The sequence below is a fragment of the Rhamphochromis sp. 'chilingali' genome (assembly GCF_963969265.1).
Source record: "Rhamphochromis sp. 'chilingali' genome assembly, chromosome: 14".
In the NCBI taxonomy this organism is placed as follows: Eukaryota; Metazoa; Chordata; class Actinopteri; order Cichliformes; family Cichlidae; genus Rhamphochromis; species Rhamphochromis sp. 'chilingali'.
Window position 1 is genome coordinate 9,861,728 of NC_137941.1, and position 19,439 is coordinate 9,881,166.

The following is a 19,439-nucleotide window of genomic DNA, read 5'->3' on the forward strand; positions in this document are numbered from 1 at the left end:
GCATTAATAGCAGCTTCAGTTGATCAGTTGTTGACACTGCCAACAAAACACTCACTGTGGGTGAGGATGTTTAGAGGGGACTTTCAGGAAACAAACACAGGAAAAGCCCTCAAATGAATGTCAGTAAGCATATTTATCATCTCTGATATTTCTAAAAGCCAACACAGCAGCTTAAATGACAATTAAATGATGATATTTAAATTTGAAAAAGGCACATTAATCTTTATTGCAGGTTTAGTTTCAGCAGGTTGAGTAGAAACCCCTGCAGCTCACCCCTCATAGCTCCTCAAGGGAGTGACAGATTAAGAGCAGGTCATCTCAAAGTCTGCCCGGGTTAATGTTTATCCAGAGCCGCTAAGCACACCTCAGCGCTCGGATGCAGGTCCAACCTGCGAGGGAAACAAAGACGACGCCATCCGAGCTTTGATCCAATCTCTGAACGTTACACACGATGAAGTAAGAGGGGGGAATTGTGAAATGTGGAGTGAAAGGCCAGAAAGAGCTGAGATCAGTTCTCGGTCTTTTTATTTCTACAGCAAACAGTTTTTTACATCGCTGCAAACTGATCACACATTGATGTTAACATAAAAAAACTAAACAAAAAACCTTCTGTACAGTTCATCATGACAGAACTAAATACAATAAGATCAAATAAAATATATAAATACAGGTGTAAATATTACATGAGTGCGTGAAGCCAAAGAAAGACTGCTGAACATGCATAGTGAACAGTCTGTAAGGAACGCCGTCGCGTCTGTTTTAGATCCAGCGACGAGACGACAGATGCGAGAAGATTGGTGGGTTTTCACCAGTTTGCAGGTTTGCTTTTCTGGTAAAAACTCAGCGAATTAAATGAGCGTGCTGAAGGACGATGAGAAAGAAAAAGTTAAATCCTTTTGAGTACCAGCAAATTCACTGTGTTGTTTCTGTACATTCATTTCCTTAAAGAAGCAGAGTTGGACCATTCTCAGCGGATTTCAACAAATCAGGAATCAGCATTATTATTCATTATTCAGAGTATTATAAAGAAAAAACTACAGCAGATCAACTGACCATGAAAACCAAATCAGGTCCAATAATTAAAAGCTGATCAGACTGAGAAACTTCTTCCCAATCAGGGAATCGATGAAGTGCTTCACAGCAGGAATCCACCACTTAAAACTTTACAGCAGAATAAATTAAACACAGAGTGTGTACCTTTTCCGTACGAGCGCCTCCTCAGAGTCGAGTGATCTCATGATGTTAAAAGTGCACTTTAACAGCCGAAGAAGCTCCGGGCTCTCCGCGCAGCACTGAGTTGACGCGTGCCGCAGGTTCATGCAAGCCAAAAAAAAGAAAAAGTCTGCTTTTCCGTGAAGCAGCGGTCAGAAAGTGTATGTACAAAACACCTTTGATTTCTATGTGGTTATTGCAGAAGCTGTGAAAGAGGAAACGAGTAATACTGTGTTTGCACGGTCACATGTCTGAGAGTGCTGTGGAGGCTTCTGCTGCAGATTCACATTTTTTTGTTTGTTTTTCTTTCTTTTTTTTTAAAGAGCCGAGAGTGACGGCGCCGTACATCCCGTTCACTCTCTGCAGTCCACAAATGTAAGGCCTGTTCTCCCCCAACTCCTCATCTGCTGTATTTACAAAGGACTTCCTGTAAGACAGAGTAAGCGCTCAGACACAAATGGAAGCAGGAAGTTAAAAACGACACAAACGTCACGGCTTTTAACAGGCTTAGCTTCCACTCCATGTAGCGACGGTGGTTTGTGTTCTCTGTTAAAAGATCTGCACGAAATGTGAAGGATTGTCAGTTCTGTTTAGACATGAGATCTGTTTTGTAATCGTGGCAGTTTGGGTTTTAAGCCACTCCTAAAGAGAAACGAGCGCATAAAAAAAAAAAGAAATTACAATCAAATATGAGCCTTGAACTAAAATGCTCACATAGGACTTCCTCGTTTTGTCTTTCTGTCCATATCTAATTTTTTTTCCGCCTTGCAATATTTGGTCTTCATGCCCTTAAAACAGAATTCACTGCACACTTTATGGGCTTGTTGCCATCACTGGGCCAGCCAAATGACATTTCATCCCAAACTGAAGATGATCTGAAACATTTCTTTGATGTGAATATTTTCCACTTATAGAAACAAATCTAAAAGCAGAAGGGATGAAGGAGAAACAGATTGGAGCTGATGTGGAGATGGTGGGACCCACAGGAGGAGGAGAAAGCGCCATATCCTAAATCCAAAAATCCAAATGTGTCCAATCCTTCCCCACCAACTTGAAACCAGGACAGCAGTCCCGTTCAGATATTTCTAGAGCGGAGGTGGATGACACGAAGGAACAAAATGGGTCGAGAGGATGAGCTGCAGAGCCGTGATGAGGAGGGTGATGCTCAGAGACAGACAAGTCTGATCTGGAGTCTTGGAATGGATGAAACCACCTCCATTAACTGTGAGAGGAGACATCTGAGGAACTGCTGCTATTGCTGTTTGTCGTCTGAGCACGCTTGATGTACAGGTTCAGTAACTTCATCTGCAAAAGGAAAGAATTGAGAAATTACTCTTTATATCAGCACAGGACTGTCTTAAAGAGGAATAAACTTCTTCATGAGTCAGATAGGGCGATAGGAAGCAAAAAAGTACACAATATTTGGCTGGTTCCTTTAAAATGATGAAAGCACTCATGACATCTCGTCATGCAATTAAACCGAGCAGAGGTAGAGTGAGGCTGAAACATGAAAAGCACAAACACCTGCACGCTCCAGCAGAAATAAACAAGTTTACAGCCTGCCTCAAGAATGTCTTTATGTAGTTTACCACTTCAAAACAACTCTACAGGTGGTCAATGCAATTATAACTCACTCCATTGTATGGTAGCGAGACTTAAAATTAGGGCCGTGGCCCCCCTGACTGACAGGTGGATAGCGACACAGGTGGCTGGAGCTGCTAGCTGCAGCTAGTTGAAGTCCCTAAACTGGACTGAACTGGCCTGGACTGTTTGTGCTGGTGACCGGCTTCCTGGGGATACCCTTCGGGGGAAAACAAACAAAAACAAAAATCCCCCCAAAAGTTATTCTAATGGCTGTCAGTCCACATCTTTACTGATATATGTAACAATCAGTTAACTATAGAGGGAAATACAAAAATATGCTGTAGTAGGAGAACCACAAACTGTTTCTCAGGAGAATCTCATCACAGGGACAATTTGCTTTAAACAGGATAAAGAACTCAAAAGTAATCATACACAAAATATTGACACAGGCACTTTTTTAAAATATTCCCTAAAATGTAGCTGCTGATATGAGGAAGGATTGTTATTAATGATTAACTGCATCCACTCAAAGTGATTTTAGCACTAAGATGATATCTTAGAGTGCAGCTGAAGACTGCAGCGGTGACTCCGTTTAAATAACCAGCTGACCAGGTGGTGGTTAGTAAAGGGGAGTGGTGGAGGTGGGGGGGTTGCAGTCAGGTGAACCTGACCCTCAGACCTTAACCATTACATAACTCAAGGACACTCTAGAAGGGCAAATATGACCCTGTGCTTTATAATTTGAGAGCCAGCTGAGAAATAACAACATGGGAAGATGATAAGGCGCAGCGTCTGTTCAAGTGTTTTCGTTGTGAGGACATGCAAATGGAAAGACTTGCTGGCGACGGTCAGTACCTTGCTTCCCGTAAGCTGTGCCAGGTGGGGTTTGAGCTCCTCACCAATCACAGAGTAGATAGCCACCAGACAGAACACACTGGCCTTGCGAACGCTGCTCTCTGTGTTGTCATAGCCCTGCGGAGAGACCGGGGAGCATCAGGTATCAAAGGCGCGTACACGCACACATACACGCACACACACCCACACGAGGTCAGCAGGAACGTGGGAGGGGTCGCCAAGAGTGCAGAGTACACGCAAACATTTCCAGGGACAAATAAGGCAAATAATTCCCACTGTCCAAATATGAACATTGTCCAAATAAGCCTCTGTGGCACTGACACGGATGTTTCTGCTCTGTCTGTGTTATTCAAGCTGAGTACACCAGCAACACATTTAAAAATAAAAACTCGGTTTATTCAAGTTTCTGAAATGTGAGTTTTTATTTCACAGTTTTGGAGGTTTGATCAGTTTTCAGCCTGCAAAACTAAAACAATCACATTCCATTCAAATCTGCACTTCTGTTTTGGTCTCAGACCTGCAGGAGTCCGGGGATGATGTCGGGCAGCAGCTGCAGCAGTGATTCCTTGGCGATGCGTTCAATTACTTTGGTTTGCATCTTGATGGCTGCCAGGTTGATGGGGTAGTCGGCCGTCTGCACTATGGGGCACAGCACCTTGATGCACTGCTCCGGGTGAATGGAGCCGGCCAGCGTCGCCGCCGCCTCCTCGGCTGCACGCACAACCTAAAAACATGTTTTTTATTTTTAACAGATTAGGCTGCTAACAATTTTATATCACACATCGTGAATCCAATCAGCTGGTGTGTTATTGAGGCAACAGCAGGATTTCTGTATCACAGGCTTGAAACTAAGTCAGACAAAGCCAAAGTCTCTTTTCCCCCCCAAATTCAGACAATTTCACTGTCCAGTTTAGCATTTTGTGCTCAAGTAGAGAACTTCAATCCCATAAATGTTTCCAACAACCAACAGGAGCTCCGTTCTGTCAGTCAGTGTCTCCCTTTTTTTCTTTTGACTTACTTTTCTAGAACAAACAGAGAAACGAGGCAGCTGCTCCTCCACCACTCAACACTTTATCTTCTTGTAAATTTCCACCAGGAGCATGATGGGAAAAACACGTTTACAGGCTGATTTCGATCTGAGAACTTCCCCAGAAAACGCTTACATTTTAAACTTATTCTAATGTATTCTTACTGTTGCACTTTCAGTCCTGATTTTATACTTGAACCTATCATGGCTCTTGCTTTAAACACAATATATCCTCACCTTTATGCCTGTATTTTAGGCTTTTATAAAGCTTTTTTTAAATGACTCGTCTATGATTAAAAACATCTTTTTATGGTCTTCTGGTGTGTGGTAAGTACAGTGCGGGATTGTACTGAATTTTGCATGTTTCACAGATTTTGTGAAAATTTGTTGGCTGCAAAATGACACACGTTTAGATTAACGCAATTACTGAAAAACTGAATACAGAAAAAGCAAAAAAAAAAGTTTAAAGATAAAGAATAAAAACCTCTGGGATTTATGAACCCCTTTAAAGAGTGCTTTACTTCAGCATACTTTACACTTCTTCAGCAGGATATTATTCATTCATGCTGAAAAACATTTAAAAAAAAATTCCTCATGCTAAATTTCTGTGATCGATATGTTTTTTTTTGGTTATCTGCATGTTTCATCTCAGGTTGGTTGAGTGCATTTTTGTGTATTTTATGTTCAATTTGCTATCAACACGTGATCTGTGTTTACACACACTCTGTACCCCTGCTGCACACCTGACCGACATGAATGGGAAATTTCTCTAGAAGTAAACCTGAATAACTGCTGGAGTGAAGGGTCGAAGGTTGGACTTACTGTCTTCACTTTTTTTAGTGCTCATATTGATAACCACTCTGTAAAGTATTAATTATGAGGTTATTGTGAGCTACAACAGGGATTAGAAATTATTAGAAACCAATAATCATTAATCTCATTGACTGCAGGCTTTTTGTTTATGTATCATGATTGGCATTCGTCTTTCTCACATGTGCTCCTTTGCATATATAAACTAACTTCATGTTTAAGTGAACACGCTACTCAGTCATTAAAGACATGAGAACCGCATCACTTTCAACACGGCACGGCCACATTAACAGATATCGATGACGACTTTATGAAACAAAAATCACGCTCGGTGCCTTCGGTGCTTTTAGCTGAGTGGTGGGAGCTGCGTACCTCCTTGTGAGAGTCTTTGTGCGCCTCCAGTGTCTTCATGATGGTCAGCTCGGCATAGTTTTTAAAGCGGGCAGGCTGATTCCTCAGAATTTCCTTCAGCACTCGCAGAGCCAGAGCTCGAATGGTGTGCTGCAGGAAATGGGAACATAAAGAATATCATCCACACAAAACTACCTTCAGTTTCTTCAGATTACGCTGAATCAAGACAATGAAAACACAAATAAAGGAGACAAAAAAAGGGATTTACATGTACACAAACTATCAGGTTACGTACATCTTTATCACCCAGGGTCTCCAGCAGGAGGAGGAGGATGGTTTTGAAATGTTCGTCCCACACAGCCATGCTGTCTTCCCGTGTGATCTTCAGCAGCTCCACCAGGGCGCCTTTACGCTCCTCTGAGCGCTCGTTGTGATTGGACAGCTCCTTCAAAAGATCGGCCACCAGGTCTGAGTGATCCTGCCCGACTGCTTACCGAGAGGGGACAGGAAGAAAGAGTTAAGAATTGAATTGAACTGCCATGGGCTAATAATCATCCATCAACCTTTTTTTTTGTTTTTAAAAGACACCTAATTTCTTTTTTTTTTTTTAAATCACACATCCAGATTTTGGATCTGCAATTCCTCCTTTGGCGGTTGTTGGACTTTACTAGGGAGGTGTGATGAGGTGCAGGTATTTTTGCACATGTATTTCCCTTTCCAGGGACCACATTTTGGGAGGAGGGTACTTAAACTGAACGTAGAAACTTGATTTGTGCCTGATGTGGCTGTGACCATTGCTGCTGAGAGTCAAGATGGACACGTGATTGGTACAGGTGAATTGCGCAAAGCTATGAGCGCGGTGATGCATAAAAACCATCAGTATATTACAGGCAACAAAGAAACTCACAGAAAAGTCACCGAACTAGAGCATGAAAGTCTCTCTAAACGAGTTTCTCCTCCTGTTGCCTACCAAAGACTTTTGGCTTTTGCACTGAGGGAATGTGATAAAACCTTATTTTAAACTTTTTTTAATGAACATTATTTTTTTCATAAAATGGGCAAAACAGACTCTACTTTTCTACTTCCAGAGTGATGCTGCTGTTGTTATGGATCTCTTACATAACATATAGAAATGTCTGTCTTGAAACAGCTAATATGTTTAGTAGTCAGCACTAAATGTAATTCGAGTTTTTCTAAAAGTTTTTTATGTCACGGTCCTGGGTTGGTGACCCAGTGTTTTCTGTTTTGCATTGTTAATCTTTGATTTCTTGATGTCTTTGTTTGTTCCTAGGTTTTGGTTCTGTGCCCGTATTGGGCCTGAGTTTTCCATGTTTCCCTTTTAGTTCAGTGTCTAGTCTGTGTCTTGTGAATTGTCTCTTGTTTCCTGTTTTACTTTGAAGGTTTATGTCTGATGTCAGTGTATTCAGTTTTGCTTCCCATGTCTCGTCTTGTCAATTACTTCCAGCTGTGTTCCCCACCTATTTGTAATCTCCCTGTGTTCTTCTGTGTGTATTAAGTCGTGTCTACTCGTGTACTAGTTGCTGGACTGTCTGTGAATCTACCGTGTTTCATCTGTGTGTTCTCCCTGCTATCAACCTCCATATGCCTCTGCTGACTCTCCTTCATGTTCGTGTTCATGTTTGCTGTTCAATAGTTTAGTTTGTCTCAGTAGAGATTAGTTTTGTTCCGTTTTGCCATTTCCACCTCTGTTCTACAATAAACCACCTTTGCATCTCAGCGAGTGCCTGCACGTGGATCCTCGTTTATTTTCTCCTCACAGCTCACTCCATTCACCGTGACAGTTTATGTTGCATGGGTAGCTGTGAGTCAGATTCTTTCCTTTGACTTTAATAAATATCTGCAGCCTCAGGTGGCATGCAAGAAACTGAGAACAACGGGCATTTTCATGCATGTGTCAGTCTTCATGAACTTCTCTGGATCACTCAGGATGTGACTAAGGCTACGTTCACACTGCAGGTCTTAATGCTCAATTCCGATTTTTTGATCAAGTCCGATTTTTTTTGTCTGCTTGTTCACACTACAAATAAAATGCGACAGCAAACGCGCTCTAGTGTGAACGCTCAAAGCGGCCCGCATGCGCAAAAGAAGATGTCACACACAACGCGCTCTGTTTAGACCCAGAGCAAACAATATTGTTTGACTGATGGCCCTTAATATAAAGACTTCGGACTTTACGTTTCCCAATTTTTGCTTTAAGTTATTACATATTTACATAATAATGTAAATAACCTAAAAATTATCCTTATTGCTGTTTTAGAGAGGAGCGGTGCTTCAAAGGATAGCTGCAGATTTCTGTCAGAATCTGCAGATTATATAGTACAAATAAAATGTTCACGTTGTCTTCCCAACAGTTTCACTGACATCTACGCTGGATGGCCAGGAAGCGTTCGCGAAGTCTTCTCGGGTGCTTCTCCGGCGCCGATAATTAGCGTCTGTCTTGTGTCAGTGACGTAAAAGACGGATTTAATGTGACATGACCGTTCAAACAGCAGTCGCTTTCTAAAACATTGGATATGTATCGGATTCAGTACCACATACGAAAGTGACCCAGATCGGATTTGAAAATATCGGATTTGTGCCGTTCACACTGTCATAGCATGATCGGATATGGGTCGCATAGGGTCAAAAAAAAAAAAATCGGATTTTATGAGCTTTTGCCTGCAGTGTGAACGTAGCTTTATTAACATTATTAACAGTAAGTCCTGTAAGGTGGACTTTTGAAAACAGCTCATCAATCCTGTGCTCCACCTCAGCTGTCAAATGTATTCATTACAAAAAAAAAAAAAAAAAAAAGGCCACCCTGATCTCCAAGATCCCACACAGTTCCTGTCTATTTCTAACTGAAGTCTTTAGATCAGAACGTTTCTGTTCACTGTTTTCCCCTCACTTATCAGATCTGGTCAATTTTAATCCACCATTTTTTTTTTGCCTTTCGTAGACTGTGCTGGCCATTACTGGAATGAACTGGCTGAATTTCCATTCATAAATCAAATTCACGCGTTGTTAGTAGATCACCCACAGAAAACTTCCGTTCCCGTCAGCAGCCTCATGTTATTCAAAATGTGTGTCCTCGGAGGATGCAGATATCTACAGTTTGAGCAGTTAATATTAAAAATATAAAAGGTAACTTTTTCATACGATAGATCTCTACAGTCAAATTAGATGCAGTGAAAACATTAGAAACATTCAAATATTACAGCTGTAAGCAGAACCGCTTGGACTTTGTTAACACAGAGGCGGAGTTAAAAGATGGAGAGACGATGAGGGGAGCTGAGCGAAGAATGCAAACACAGGTGGAGGGTGAGTGGAGTGGAGGTGCAGGGTGGGCATGTTTACCAGGAGCAAAGACCTTGGAGAGTGCCATCTTGTTTTCACCGCTTTCCTGACGTCGGCCTGGAGAGGAGGAGGAGGAGGAGGAGGAGGGATGAAGGTGGAGGTGGGTGGGGGAGGGGAGGGGAGAGTGGCAGAGAAAAGGATGTGATGACACCAACAACAACAACAACAAGTGAAGCACAGAGCGGCTGCGACAGAGGGGCTGGACGCTCACTGGTTTCTTCTGTCTGCTGTAAACACGAACCGGCTGGTTCAGGATGACGTTTGACAACTAACCGAGTGAAATGGAGGAAATTCTGTCATTTGTTGCCTCAACATTGTTGCTCCTTTGTGTTTTCACAACGACATCACGTGCTCACAATGCACGACCTGACGTTTGGCTGAATGACAAGAAAGGCTCACATGCAATATGACAGTAAGAGCTGTTTTTTTCTTTATACTCATTCTGTGGATGTCGCTATTTAACTCGTTTCATGTTTTTCTACTACCAGAATAAGCATGAGGCTTATTCAATATAGATTTCAGTTTAAATGTCACACTGCAGACAATGTATAATAATCAGAGAATTAAAGTGACAGTTCGCTCCAATATCAAACTGACTTATTGTATAGATGGGGAGTGGGTGACATTATTTTTGCTAAGGTTAAATACGCAAAGGACCACAAACTGAATAATTGAACCGATACATTTCTGGGGAAAAAGTAAAAAGTTAATAATATGAAGACTCTATGAACATTTAAAGCGGTCTACATTTTCCTCTGTAGGTCAGTTCCAGCCTTAAGCTTCTTCTTATTCGTGTTTTGGAACCTGTTTTGCTTGAGGATGTTGAGGGCCGGATTGACTCGGTGTGCAGGGGTGCGGCCCTCGGGCTTTGTTTTGCCCATGTGTGACCTGGAGTGTTTTGGTATGGGTACTCCAGTTTTGGATATATCAGTTGTGGATAAGTCTGCCTTCTCTTCAGTATAAAGAAACTAAATGGTGCTCATCTCATGGAGCTTGGACCACATAAAAAGACTGCCTGAGATGTTTTCTTTGTATCGAACTACATCGCCAACCAGAAGAAAAACGCAGCTGGCTGACATTACTAGATCTTGTCACAATGCCACAAGCAGATACAGTACTGTGCAATAGTCTTCAGTCACCCTTCATTTTTTTAAATGTTGCTTTCAAGCAAGTAATTTTTAAAGTGCTCTTTAGTAACATTATCCAGGCTTTCTGGAGGTCTTTCTGGAAGTGTTTCTTACTACACTGGCTACTTTTTAACTTTTTCAGTCCAGTCCTTGTACCTGACCATTTTCAGAGGCATGTTGGTTGTTTGTTGAGCCACATAACAAATTCTAACAGCTAATGCACGTGTGACTGGGGTACATAGGTACTTTGCTCAGAGCTGTAAACATAAAAACATAAAATCGGCATAAACTCACAGTCTCTGAACTGTTCCACATCATCGTCGAACACAGCCTCCTTCAGGGCGCTCTTGTCGTACGTGCAAATGGTTTCTCCGTAGCCGTATGGGGCAAATTCTCGAGTCCGCGGCCCAGAGAAGGAGCGCGGCGATGGCGTGTTGAGCAGCGAAGTTTTGTTGTCCAAGGCAGTGCGACCGCCTTCCACCACGTCTAAGCCGAGCCGGGCATCAGACCCAGGAGAGGAAGCTACTCCTTCTCTCCCTGCCTGCGAGATGGGAGAGGGATTAGGCAGTGGTATAAAGAAGATCTGGAGCCATTTTAGCTTCAAATAACCATAAAAATACGAAAGCAAACCAAACAATAAGCAAAAAATGACACATGCCTCACAAAAAGAAAGAGAGTATCCGAAGACAAATCAGTGCATTACATACACAGTCTGCCTGCAGTGGCTACAGAGGCTGAGTCAGCACTGATTAGTAATAATAATAATAATAATGGATTGGATTTATATAGCGCTTTTCAAGGCACCCAAAGCGCTTTACAATACCACTATTCATTCACTCTCACATTCACACACTGGTGGAGGCAAGCTACGGTTGTAGCCACAGCTGCCCTGGGGCAGACTGACAGAAGCGAGGCTGCCATATCGCGCCATCGGCCCCTCTGGCCAACACCAGTAGGCAAGTAGGGTAAAGTGTCTTGCCCAAGGACACAATGACCAGGACAGAGAGCCCAGGGATCGAACCGGCGACCTTCCGGTTACAGATGCGATTCCCAACCCCCTGAGCCACGGTCGCCCCTTAGATGTGATGTTCTCATATAGTCAATAGACGTAACTTGGCAACAAATTATCGAGCATTAGCTGACAACTTAGAGCACCCCCCTCTCATCTAGACATGGTCACAACTGCTCTAAACACCACCCGAAATAATGGCGACTAAAATGTTTAAAAGGGTTACAGAAACCAGCAGGAGATACTAAAAGCACAGTTATTTCATGGTCAACATACAACCAGAAAGCCAAACCACTTTTGAGGTCTAAGAACCTAAAAACTGTTTGAAAAATGTCTTGAAAAATGAAAAATGTAATGCAGCAGTGTCTTAAAAAAGGATCAGAATTCATTCTAAGCATTTAATGTCAAATGAAATTCCAGATTTTTCAGAACTGGTTCTGGATATGAAGCTTGTGGCTTACTGCATCATCCCTCTTTGCCTCCCGTCTAATAGGCTCGTTCAGATCCTCTTGGCTCCGGTAGGAGAAGCTCTGGATGGCTTCAGTGACGCCACGCAGCGAGCTGTAGATCTCGTCTGAGTTCATGTTCTCCGTGTCGTACTCCATCATGCTGCCAGACACACAGACATAAAAAGAAACGCATGCATGCACTTTTATATAAAATATGCAGAAAAAGCAAAATACAGCCACATGAATCTGCAGACATATGCATGCGACGAAGCTGTGCTCTTGACAGAAAAGCAGACTGATTTAGAGCATGAAAGGTCAGGACTGACATAACCCTTAAAAATTATGGATTTTCAAAAGGATGCTTCCACTTTATTAGACATGGTTTAATGCATGCATTCTCAGATGGTTTGGTGAACTGGGTAAAGAAAAGGATGAGAGTGTGGATTCCTTAGGCCACAATCTCCAACATGCCCGCCTCATTACCTGGGTGAATACGCTCTGCGCAGGACCCTTATGGTGGGGGCAGCAGAGGTGGAGTGAGGCGTAGGAGGAGGAGGAGGAGGGGCAGGCGGGTGCTTTGATAGTCCGTCGACACCCCAACCCCATAACCGACTGTTGTCACAGCGCGGCCGGGAGGGAAGGACGGACAGACAGGAGTGAGAGAGCAGGGAAAGGTGGATGGAAACCGACAACACGAGGAGAGAGCACGGGACGAGACAAGAGAGGGGAGGAGAGAGAGGAAACAGCAAGTGCGCAGGAAGAGAAAGAGAAAAGACAAAAAGAAACTAGTCTGAGCTTTAAGATTACGGGAAAGTGTTAATTAAAGAGGAAAGCAGAATCCCGTAAAAAGTGAGCATGTCGAGTTCATCCATGTAAATAGAACTTTTAACTGATTTTAAGTTGGAGAGTCTCAATGTCAAGGTTGTTTCCTTGTTCACCTCACCGAAAGTCCTGTTCTGACCATAAAGGTGCCAAAAACAAACTTCTCTGTTTTATAGTTAATGGCAGGTAATTTTTTTTAAACACAATTCATCCATTTGGATTTTATTAAAGCATAAAGAAAGCACATTTTGTCCCTATTTACATAAAAAGAAACATGTATCAGCTTCCAGGATGGAAAAATCAAGTGCAGTTCCTCTAACGTCAACCAGAGGCACCAAAATACAAAATAGCTGTTACCCACCCTGTTTGTTCTGTAGGAGCATTCTGTAGCATTTTAATGTATTCATTGTATTTCAGTGAATACAATTCTAGGACTTTTATTAAATGCTACACAGCAATAATTAATCTGTATCTGTGTGATGCACCCATATGGCCTGTCGTTGCTAGCTAGCATCTTCTTGCCAGGTCTGACTCCTTGACTCCTGACTTCTTCACCATTTCAGATAAATCTCAGATACACAAATGCAAGTGATCAGAACAGGACTTTGAGGAAGCAATCTGATCATGGCAGCTGGGCTGAAAGTGTTGCAACGCTGCCCAAAAGAAATGTTTTTTTGCCCACATTTCAATTCAGTATGGTTTGTGATATTTATGGGTTAAGCTGGGTAAATTAGTTAATTGTGTGACTGTGATTTTATCTTGAAAGATAACCTTGAAAAAGCATTTTTGTGCTGCTAATGCTCTCCATACAAGGTGCACTGCAGGTTCAGGTGAAGTAACAATAACTTAAATAACTTATCAATGTTTATGGGTTTCTGCTGGCAGATAAAAGGACAATCCAGGCACAGTGTGTGTGAACTGAATGAGCTGCTCAGCATGGAAGAATGAAACTGGATTTTAGGTAATTGGGCTGCATTATGCTGTAAAAACAGCAGATTAATGCAGCAATCACCCTCCTCTGGTTTACTTTTACAACATGATCGTGTATGACAACTTGAAAGGCTCATTTATCAGTCGCTATGCAGCGAAACTTTTAGCAATCAGACAATTGGCAGGAGGAGTTTTGTAAGATTTCTTTTGTCTTTGTAAATAATTGCTTCTTTGTTTTCACATATGTGTGAATGAATTATGGGCTGTAATCTCTAGAACAGCTCACTCAGTCTCGAGCTACTACAGACCCACCTGGCTGCGCGTTACTTTGTCTACAGGTGACACGTGATGACAGCACCAGTATCCCAACAGTTAAAACACAGCCATGCGTCGACACAGTGAGTGTGTTATTAAGGACAGTGTCATCAAAGGCGGCTGCCTACCTTGGAGAGAGTCCTCCATGGGAGCAGTTTGTCGGTGAGGTGAGAGGGCTGGTCCTGCTGGGTGTGTGACGAGCCGGCATTCGGCCAATAGTGTTACTCGGAGAGCCCTGAATATCAACGACATGAAATTACATACAACGTAACATCGGAAACAGAAGTCCACCTCAAGTTCAATCAGTTCAACTCATCTTAGAATACCGCAACCTGGGTGACTGTAAAATTTTTCCCCTCAGTGACATAGAAATCTTACTGACCACATTGCTGCTGGTGTTACTCGTGTTCTTCAGGTGGTTGTGCAGCAGCTTGGTGGCGCCGTCCTGGAAAGTTTTGGGCAGTGCTCCCAGCAGCATGGTGAACTCTGGGGTGTTGAGCTCAAACAAAGCAATCAGCACCACCTGTGCCGCCTGCAGGCAGCGAGCACAACGTGTTAGGAAAGAAAGCAGAACTGCAGAGAACCTTCAGATACCTTCAGGCTTTCATGGTTTCAGAAGCACCTCGGCCAGGTAGCTACCTGCTCATTATAATGCACATTAGCAACCTAGTGTCTTTAAATTAGCCATTTTAAAGCTCTCGTTAACACCCTATTCTTCCTGACGATATTCTCCCAATACTGGACTATTAACTGAAGAGTTTTCAATCTGGTTGCTGCTTTTAGACCAAACGTAAGGAAGCAGCTCTATCTGAATTATGATCTTCAGAGGAGGCTATACCTCCACTCTAAATCATGTTTGACTGAATATGAACGAGCTACCCATTCTAATTCCTGAGGTTCACTCACAGTTAACTCACATTTACTTTGATAAATATGAATCTACAAAAGATTCCCTACTCTAACCACTGGCTCTTCTTCAACCACGGCTCCCAACTATCGCAGTTAAATGATGCTATTCCAAAGTGAAGAGTCAAAAATGAGGGAATTCTACAGAATTTACAGGAAGCAGGGAAAGGGTTATAAATGCTGAACTGTACCAGGAAGCAAGAAACAGGTGAGTTCCTAACACTGACATTCTCCTACACTTCAGTGCATCTTATTCTAAAAAGCAGTTAATGATACTAAAAAGGTCCAGGTTCAGTTCTTACAGTTCAGTTCTCAAGGTTCAGTTCTTATGAGGCCATGAGTAAAGCATATTAAAGTCATAATTTATGTACAAGATCTTCTTTATTTATCCAATAAGCAGTAATTATGAGGGTACTGGCCAAAGACTCATTGTTGTACCCTAAAAACTGCAGAACATGCTCGTGTAGAATAAGGCATCACTGAGTGCTTTATGGCTAACCCTAGAGCCAATAGGCTAATATGCACACTAACGAGGAACTAGTTAATGCTTAACATGTGTATTCCAATATCAAGCACATACAGTGGACATTATGACTTATCAAGTTAGAATAACAGTAATGTTTTACAATATTTTACAGAATTTGATACACAGGTTGTTGCCAATGCACTTCTGAAACCATGGAAGACATTCTTTCACTTTCTGGCTCCAAGACGGGCTTCTTGGTGCAGTAATGAAGGTTTTAGCCTGTAGAAAAACATTTTTTGAAAGGTGAGAATTCAAAGATGCATTCAGTAGAAAACTAAAGGAAGAAGAATCTTTTCAGGAAAATCATTGCTGCAACATGCAAGTGAGCAAAGATAAAGGAGAAAGTACTGGTGTGCTGCTGCTGCTGCAGGAGAATAGAAGTTGATGTTTAACAGAACAATGTTTGGTCTATTATTGGGAATAAGTTGTCAAATATGTCATGTTTGATTCTTGTGCAGGTTTCTAGTAAGAAGCGATAGAGAAATGACAACCACACACCAGTTTTACTTAGGGATGCACCAATCACAGTTTATATCGGCTATAATTCTGATTTCAATGACCCGATTGCATATTTATGATTAAACATCCAACAGGTTGTTTTCAGGAGGAAAAAACTTGCCTTCCAGTATGTGCACAGCCCAGTTTGATTACTGTAAATATCTCTTTAAAGAATTTTCACACTTTATTTGAGCTTAACCAACATAGGGTCTAAAACATAAAATATAACATCCTGATACATCGGATGATTTTTTGTGTGTTAAGAGTTCAGATGAGCTGATTGATGTATTTGCGGCTCCAAACGCATCGAAGCTGCCCATCTCTTCTTTACCTTTATAATTTCCATTTATAAACTCACTATAGATTATACCTAATATTCACCAGGAATAGCATCATACAAAATAAACTACTAGGGATTCTAATTTTATAGAACTACAAAACCCACAGTAAAAATCTTTAAACTGATAAACTGTGAGGACAAAATGTCCGGGGAGACATCTTCTAGTTGCTGATAATTTGTTCATTTAGGATGGGACTACACAAAACTCTAACCCGGGGCAGCAGTGAAGCTATGCCTGCACATTGTGCTTGAAGGTCGGCTAATATAGCATTGAAGGAACCAACTATCCCAACCAGTGTTGTGTGTTTCTTTGCAGTTGTTTAACTTAGTAAAAACACACAAAAAACAAACATTTAAATCACCCTGTTGGCCCTCTCTTCTGTCTTTCACTTTGTTGGGATTAACAGTTCATGAACAGCTTTTATTGCACTTAGTGCAATAAAAGTGATAACAAGGTATCATCAACTCAATTAATGTTATCTTTGCTTTAGCTGCTCTGCTCTGTGTGTGAATATATACAGTGAAACAGAGAGCACGGGAAGACAGGAGACTAACCTGAGCTTAAATGAGATGTAAGCAAAATAATTACATAATTAACTCAAATGTATTTCTTTGTCGACTGTTAATTTAAGCCTGAATTCTTTAACAGAAATGACTCTTTCAGGGTAATACAGTGTATTAATACTGGTGTGGAAAAACAAAAAGAGGCTGTTGGTTAGGATTGGTTTAGTTTTGATGTCTTAAAAACTGGGTTGCTTTTTAATTTTGCAAAATGAGCAAATGCAAATGAGCTCATTTCTACTTGAGGTCTAACTATTAAGCTGATTCATAAAAAAAGATTTTAGGCAGTTCTCTTCATTTGTGCAATGGCTGAACTAAAAGGATGAGTGATTTATGAGCTTTACTGGGGATATTTAGTGTATCACAGTAGCACAAAGCACTTACAAGGTACTGCTGTCAGACACAAAAATCAGATTTGACCATGTGCTTCACTTTACCATAATTCCTCAAATACTTAGGGCTAGATAGAAAATTAAAATGGTTATTAAATGAGAATTATTTTGTATTTTTACAGCTAAAATTACAACGTAAATCCAGCCGGCCTGTATGACACTTGGGTGATAAAGGGGTGACATCCAGCTCTTGGTGCCACTATTCCCGACACACATATCTAAAATCTTCATGTTAGCATGCAGATATGCAGGTGGACGGCAGGTTGTTAGGGTGAGTCAAACAGTGTTAGGCACAAACTATTAAAACAAAAAAAACGAGCATTCCTATTAATGTTGCACTGCAAAATTAAAATCCATCCAAATGCATTCAAAACCACAAGCTTTCCTGGAGAACTACGAATGTTAAACAAAAGTCTTTCCAGGTTGCACAACAAGCTCAGTTTATTTGGTGAGTGATCACTTTGCCAGGCACACACTGACTTTATTTGTTCAGCAGAACAGCTGGAGTGTAAATGGTGAGTGACAGGATGCCGCAGTTGGCTTTTTTCTTTTTCGCAGGTTTGGTGGCTGGTTAGGTACCGGGCAGGCGGGGCATTGCGTGCTTGTTGTGATGTAATTGGCTGCTGAAGAGGGCTCTACCTGCTTACACCTTTCTTCCTGGTTGCCCTCAGTTGACTGCAGTAAGGCTGCAGTGCTGGACCTGCCTGCTAGCTCCTCGCTCACCCAGTTATGAAGGGTCTGGGGCAACAGTGGCAAGGCAGAAGGGGCATTACAGAATGGCACAGGACCCCAACCATCATCACAGAAGCAATATTTGAGAAGATCTGTGCATGTGGATCAGTGTCCCCTGATAATAGATGCACCTATTGTATTCTTGTTGGTCTATTTACAGCATATCTAAAGATTTGGGCTGGGTGAGGATTTCATTTGGAAGAGCGGCAGTGGAAAAACAAACAGTGAGGAACACAGAGGGAGAACATATGACGCGCATCAGACAAGGGAAAGATAATGGGCCATTGACCCAAGGCCATCCACAGGGAGAGTGCCTATTATCAAAGTTTACAACTGCTGCTGGACAAACACAACAGGCCAAGGAACCCAAATGAAATAAAGGAGCAGAGGAATACAATATAACAGTTCTGTAGTCAGCAATTTTCTGTAAATTCCAACCCCACATTTTTGTTTTTGGACACTTCACAGACAGCTTTACATGATTCAAACACATCCTTCAATACGATCCTTCTGTATTTTATACTGTTTCTTGGTTCAAGCCGTTTTAGGTCCACCGTGCCTCTTTAAAGGTGCTTTCGGTACAATAAATAAATAAATAAAACGTTCTAAAAATATCAATAGAATGTAAAGAAAGTGCAGAGATTAAGTAAGACATCTTTGTATTGTGTTGTAGAGATATCAACTGAAGATGAAATGGGGCCACACTGTACTCTTTGATAATACTAGAAGGAAATAATAACTAGAATACTAAGTGTGAGAGCCTTAGGACATATTTTGGCCTACCTTCCGCACATCTGAACTTTTTGGTTCAGTGGTCCAGGTGATGATGCGAGACACCGCGAGCCGAGTCTCGCTGGAGTTGACAAAGTCTGTGGGATCCATCTGCCGTGCCAGGGACTCGATGTACTTTAAAATGGCCACTTTCACCTGAAGAGACAAGAAACCTTTAGTCTTGCTGAAATTATATCTGCCGACCAAAAATCAACTTTACTTCTACTTTACCTTGAGGTTTGGAGTCTGAGTCTGATCCACAATAAACCTCATCAGAATGTTGAACTGCTGGTCAAATGGGAAGGACTCCCTAACACAGAGAACGAGAACAGAATTCAATTCTTTCCTTCATGTGGCTTTTAAGCGGGTCTAAGGAAAAGCTGAAATAGGTTTCGAGTTTCATTTTACGTGAAGCGTCCATGTTACTGCAGTAATGTTAGATCCCAAAACTGGAGACAAGTACAACTCTGTATGAAGTCACACTCACATCTGTTGAAGGGTTTCTTTTCAAAGGTGCAGATAGAAATACCGCAGCTTTATGACAACTACTGCATCTCAAAGAGTAGCAAGTACCTCCAACAAGCATCTGTGGTATTTTTTTATTTTTTAAGATCATGTAAATCACTCTGTTTCAGTTAGGCCTCAGTCAGTGTCAAAAAAGAAACAGCACACAGCTGCAAAATGTAGATGAAGGTCTGCAGAGCTCAGCGTAGCTCCTGCAGACTACCATCACTGCACCACTCAAGGACCGTTAGCCCAGAATGAGATAAATGGAAATTTTAGTATCACTCTGTAGAAGAAGTCCAGGTGACGGGGTGTAATGCTTGTTCTAAATATCAATATATTTGCAAATGATTGGACAGCA

At 41.7% G+C, this 19,439-nt stretch overlaps 1 protein-coding gene across 45 annotated transcripts in view; it reads right to left on the reverse strand.

Annotated features, from left to right (window-relative positions):
* Window positions 1-508: 508 nt before the first annotated feature.
* Window positions 509-19,439, reverse strand: part of clasp1a (cytoplasmic linker associated protein 1a) — a 97,125-nt gene continuing 78,194 nt past the window's right edge. For 22 of the 45 annotated variants that reach the window (XM_080903181.1, XM_080903220.1, XM_080903187.1 and 19 more), the window contains 13 exons: window positions 18,806-18,884; window positions 18,587-18,730; window positions 17,711-17,809; window positions 14,231-14,380; window positions 13,977-14,083; window positions 11,794-11,941; window positions 10,618-10,864; window positions 9,197-9,253; window positions 6,135-6,328; window positions 5,861-5,989; window positions 4,169-4,375; window positions 3,652-3,768; window positions 509-2,517 (listed from right to left, as the gene is read on the reverse strand). In XM_080903181.1, the coding sequence (XP_080759307.1) occupies window positions 2,431-2,517; window positions 3,652-3,768; window positions 4,169-4,375; window positions 5,861-5,989; window positions 6,135-6,328; window positions 9,197-9,253; window positions 10,618-10,864; window positions 11,794-11,941; window positions 13,977-14,083; window positions 14,231-14,380; window positions 17,711-17,809; window positions 18,587-18,730; window positions 18,806-18,884 (1,765 nt within the window). In that variant the 3' untranslated portion in view covers window positions 509-2,430. The remainder of the gene's footprint in view (window positions 2,518-3,651; window positions 3,769-4,168; window positions 4,376-5,860; window positions 5,990-6,134; window positions 6,329-9,196; window positions 9,254-10,617; window positions 10,865-11,793; window positions 11,942-13,976; window positions 14,084-14,230; window positions 14,381-17,710; window positions 17,810-18,586; window positions 18,731-18,805; window positions 18,885-19,439) is intronic. The other 23 variants (XM_080903198.1, XM_080903204.1, XM_080903199.1 and 20 more) reach the window with 5 other exon arrangements.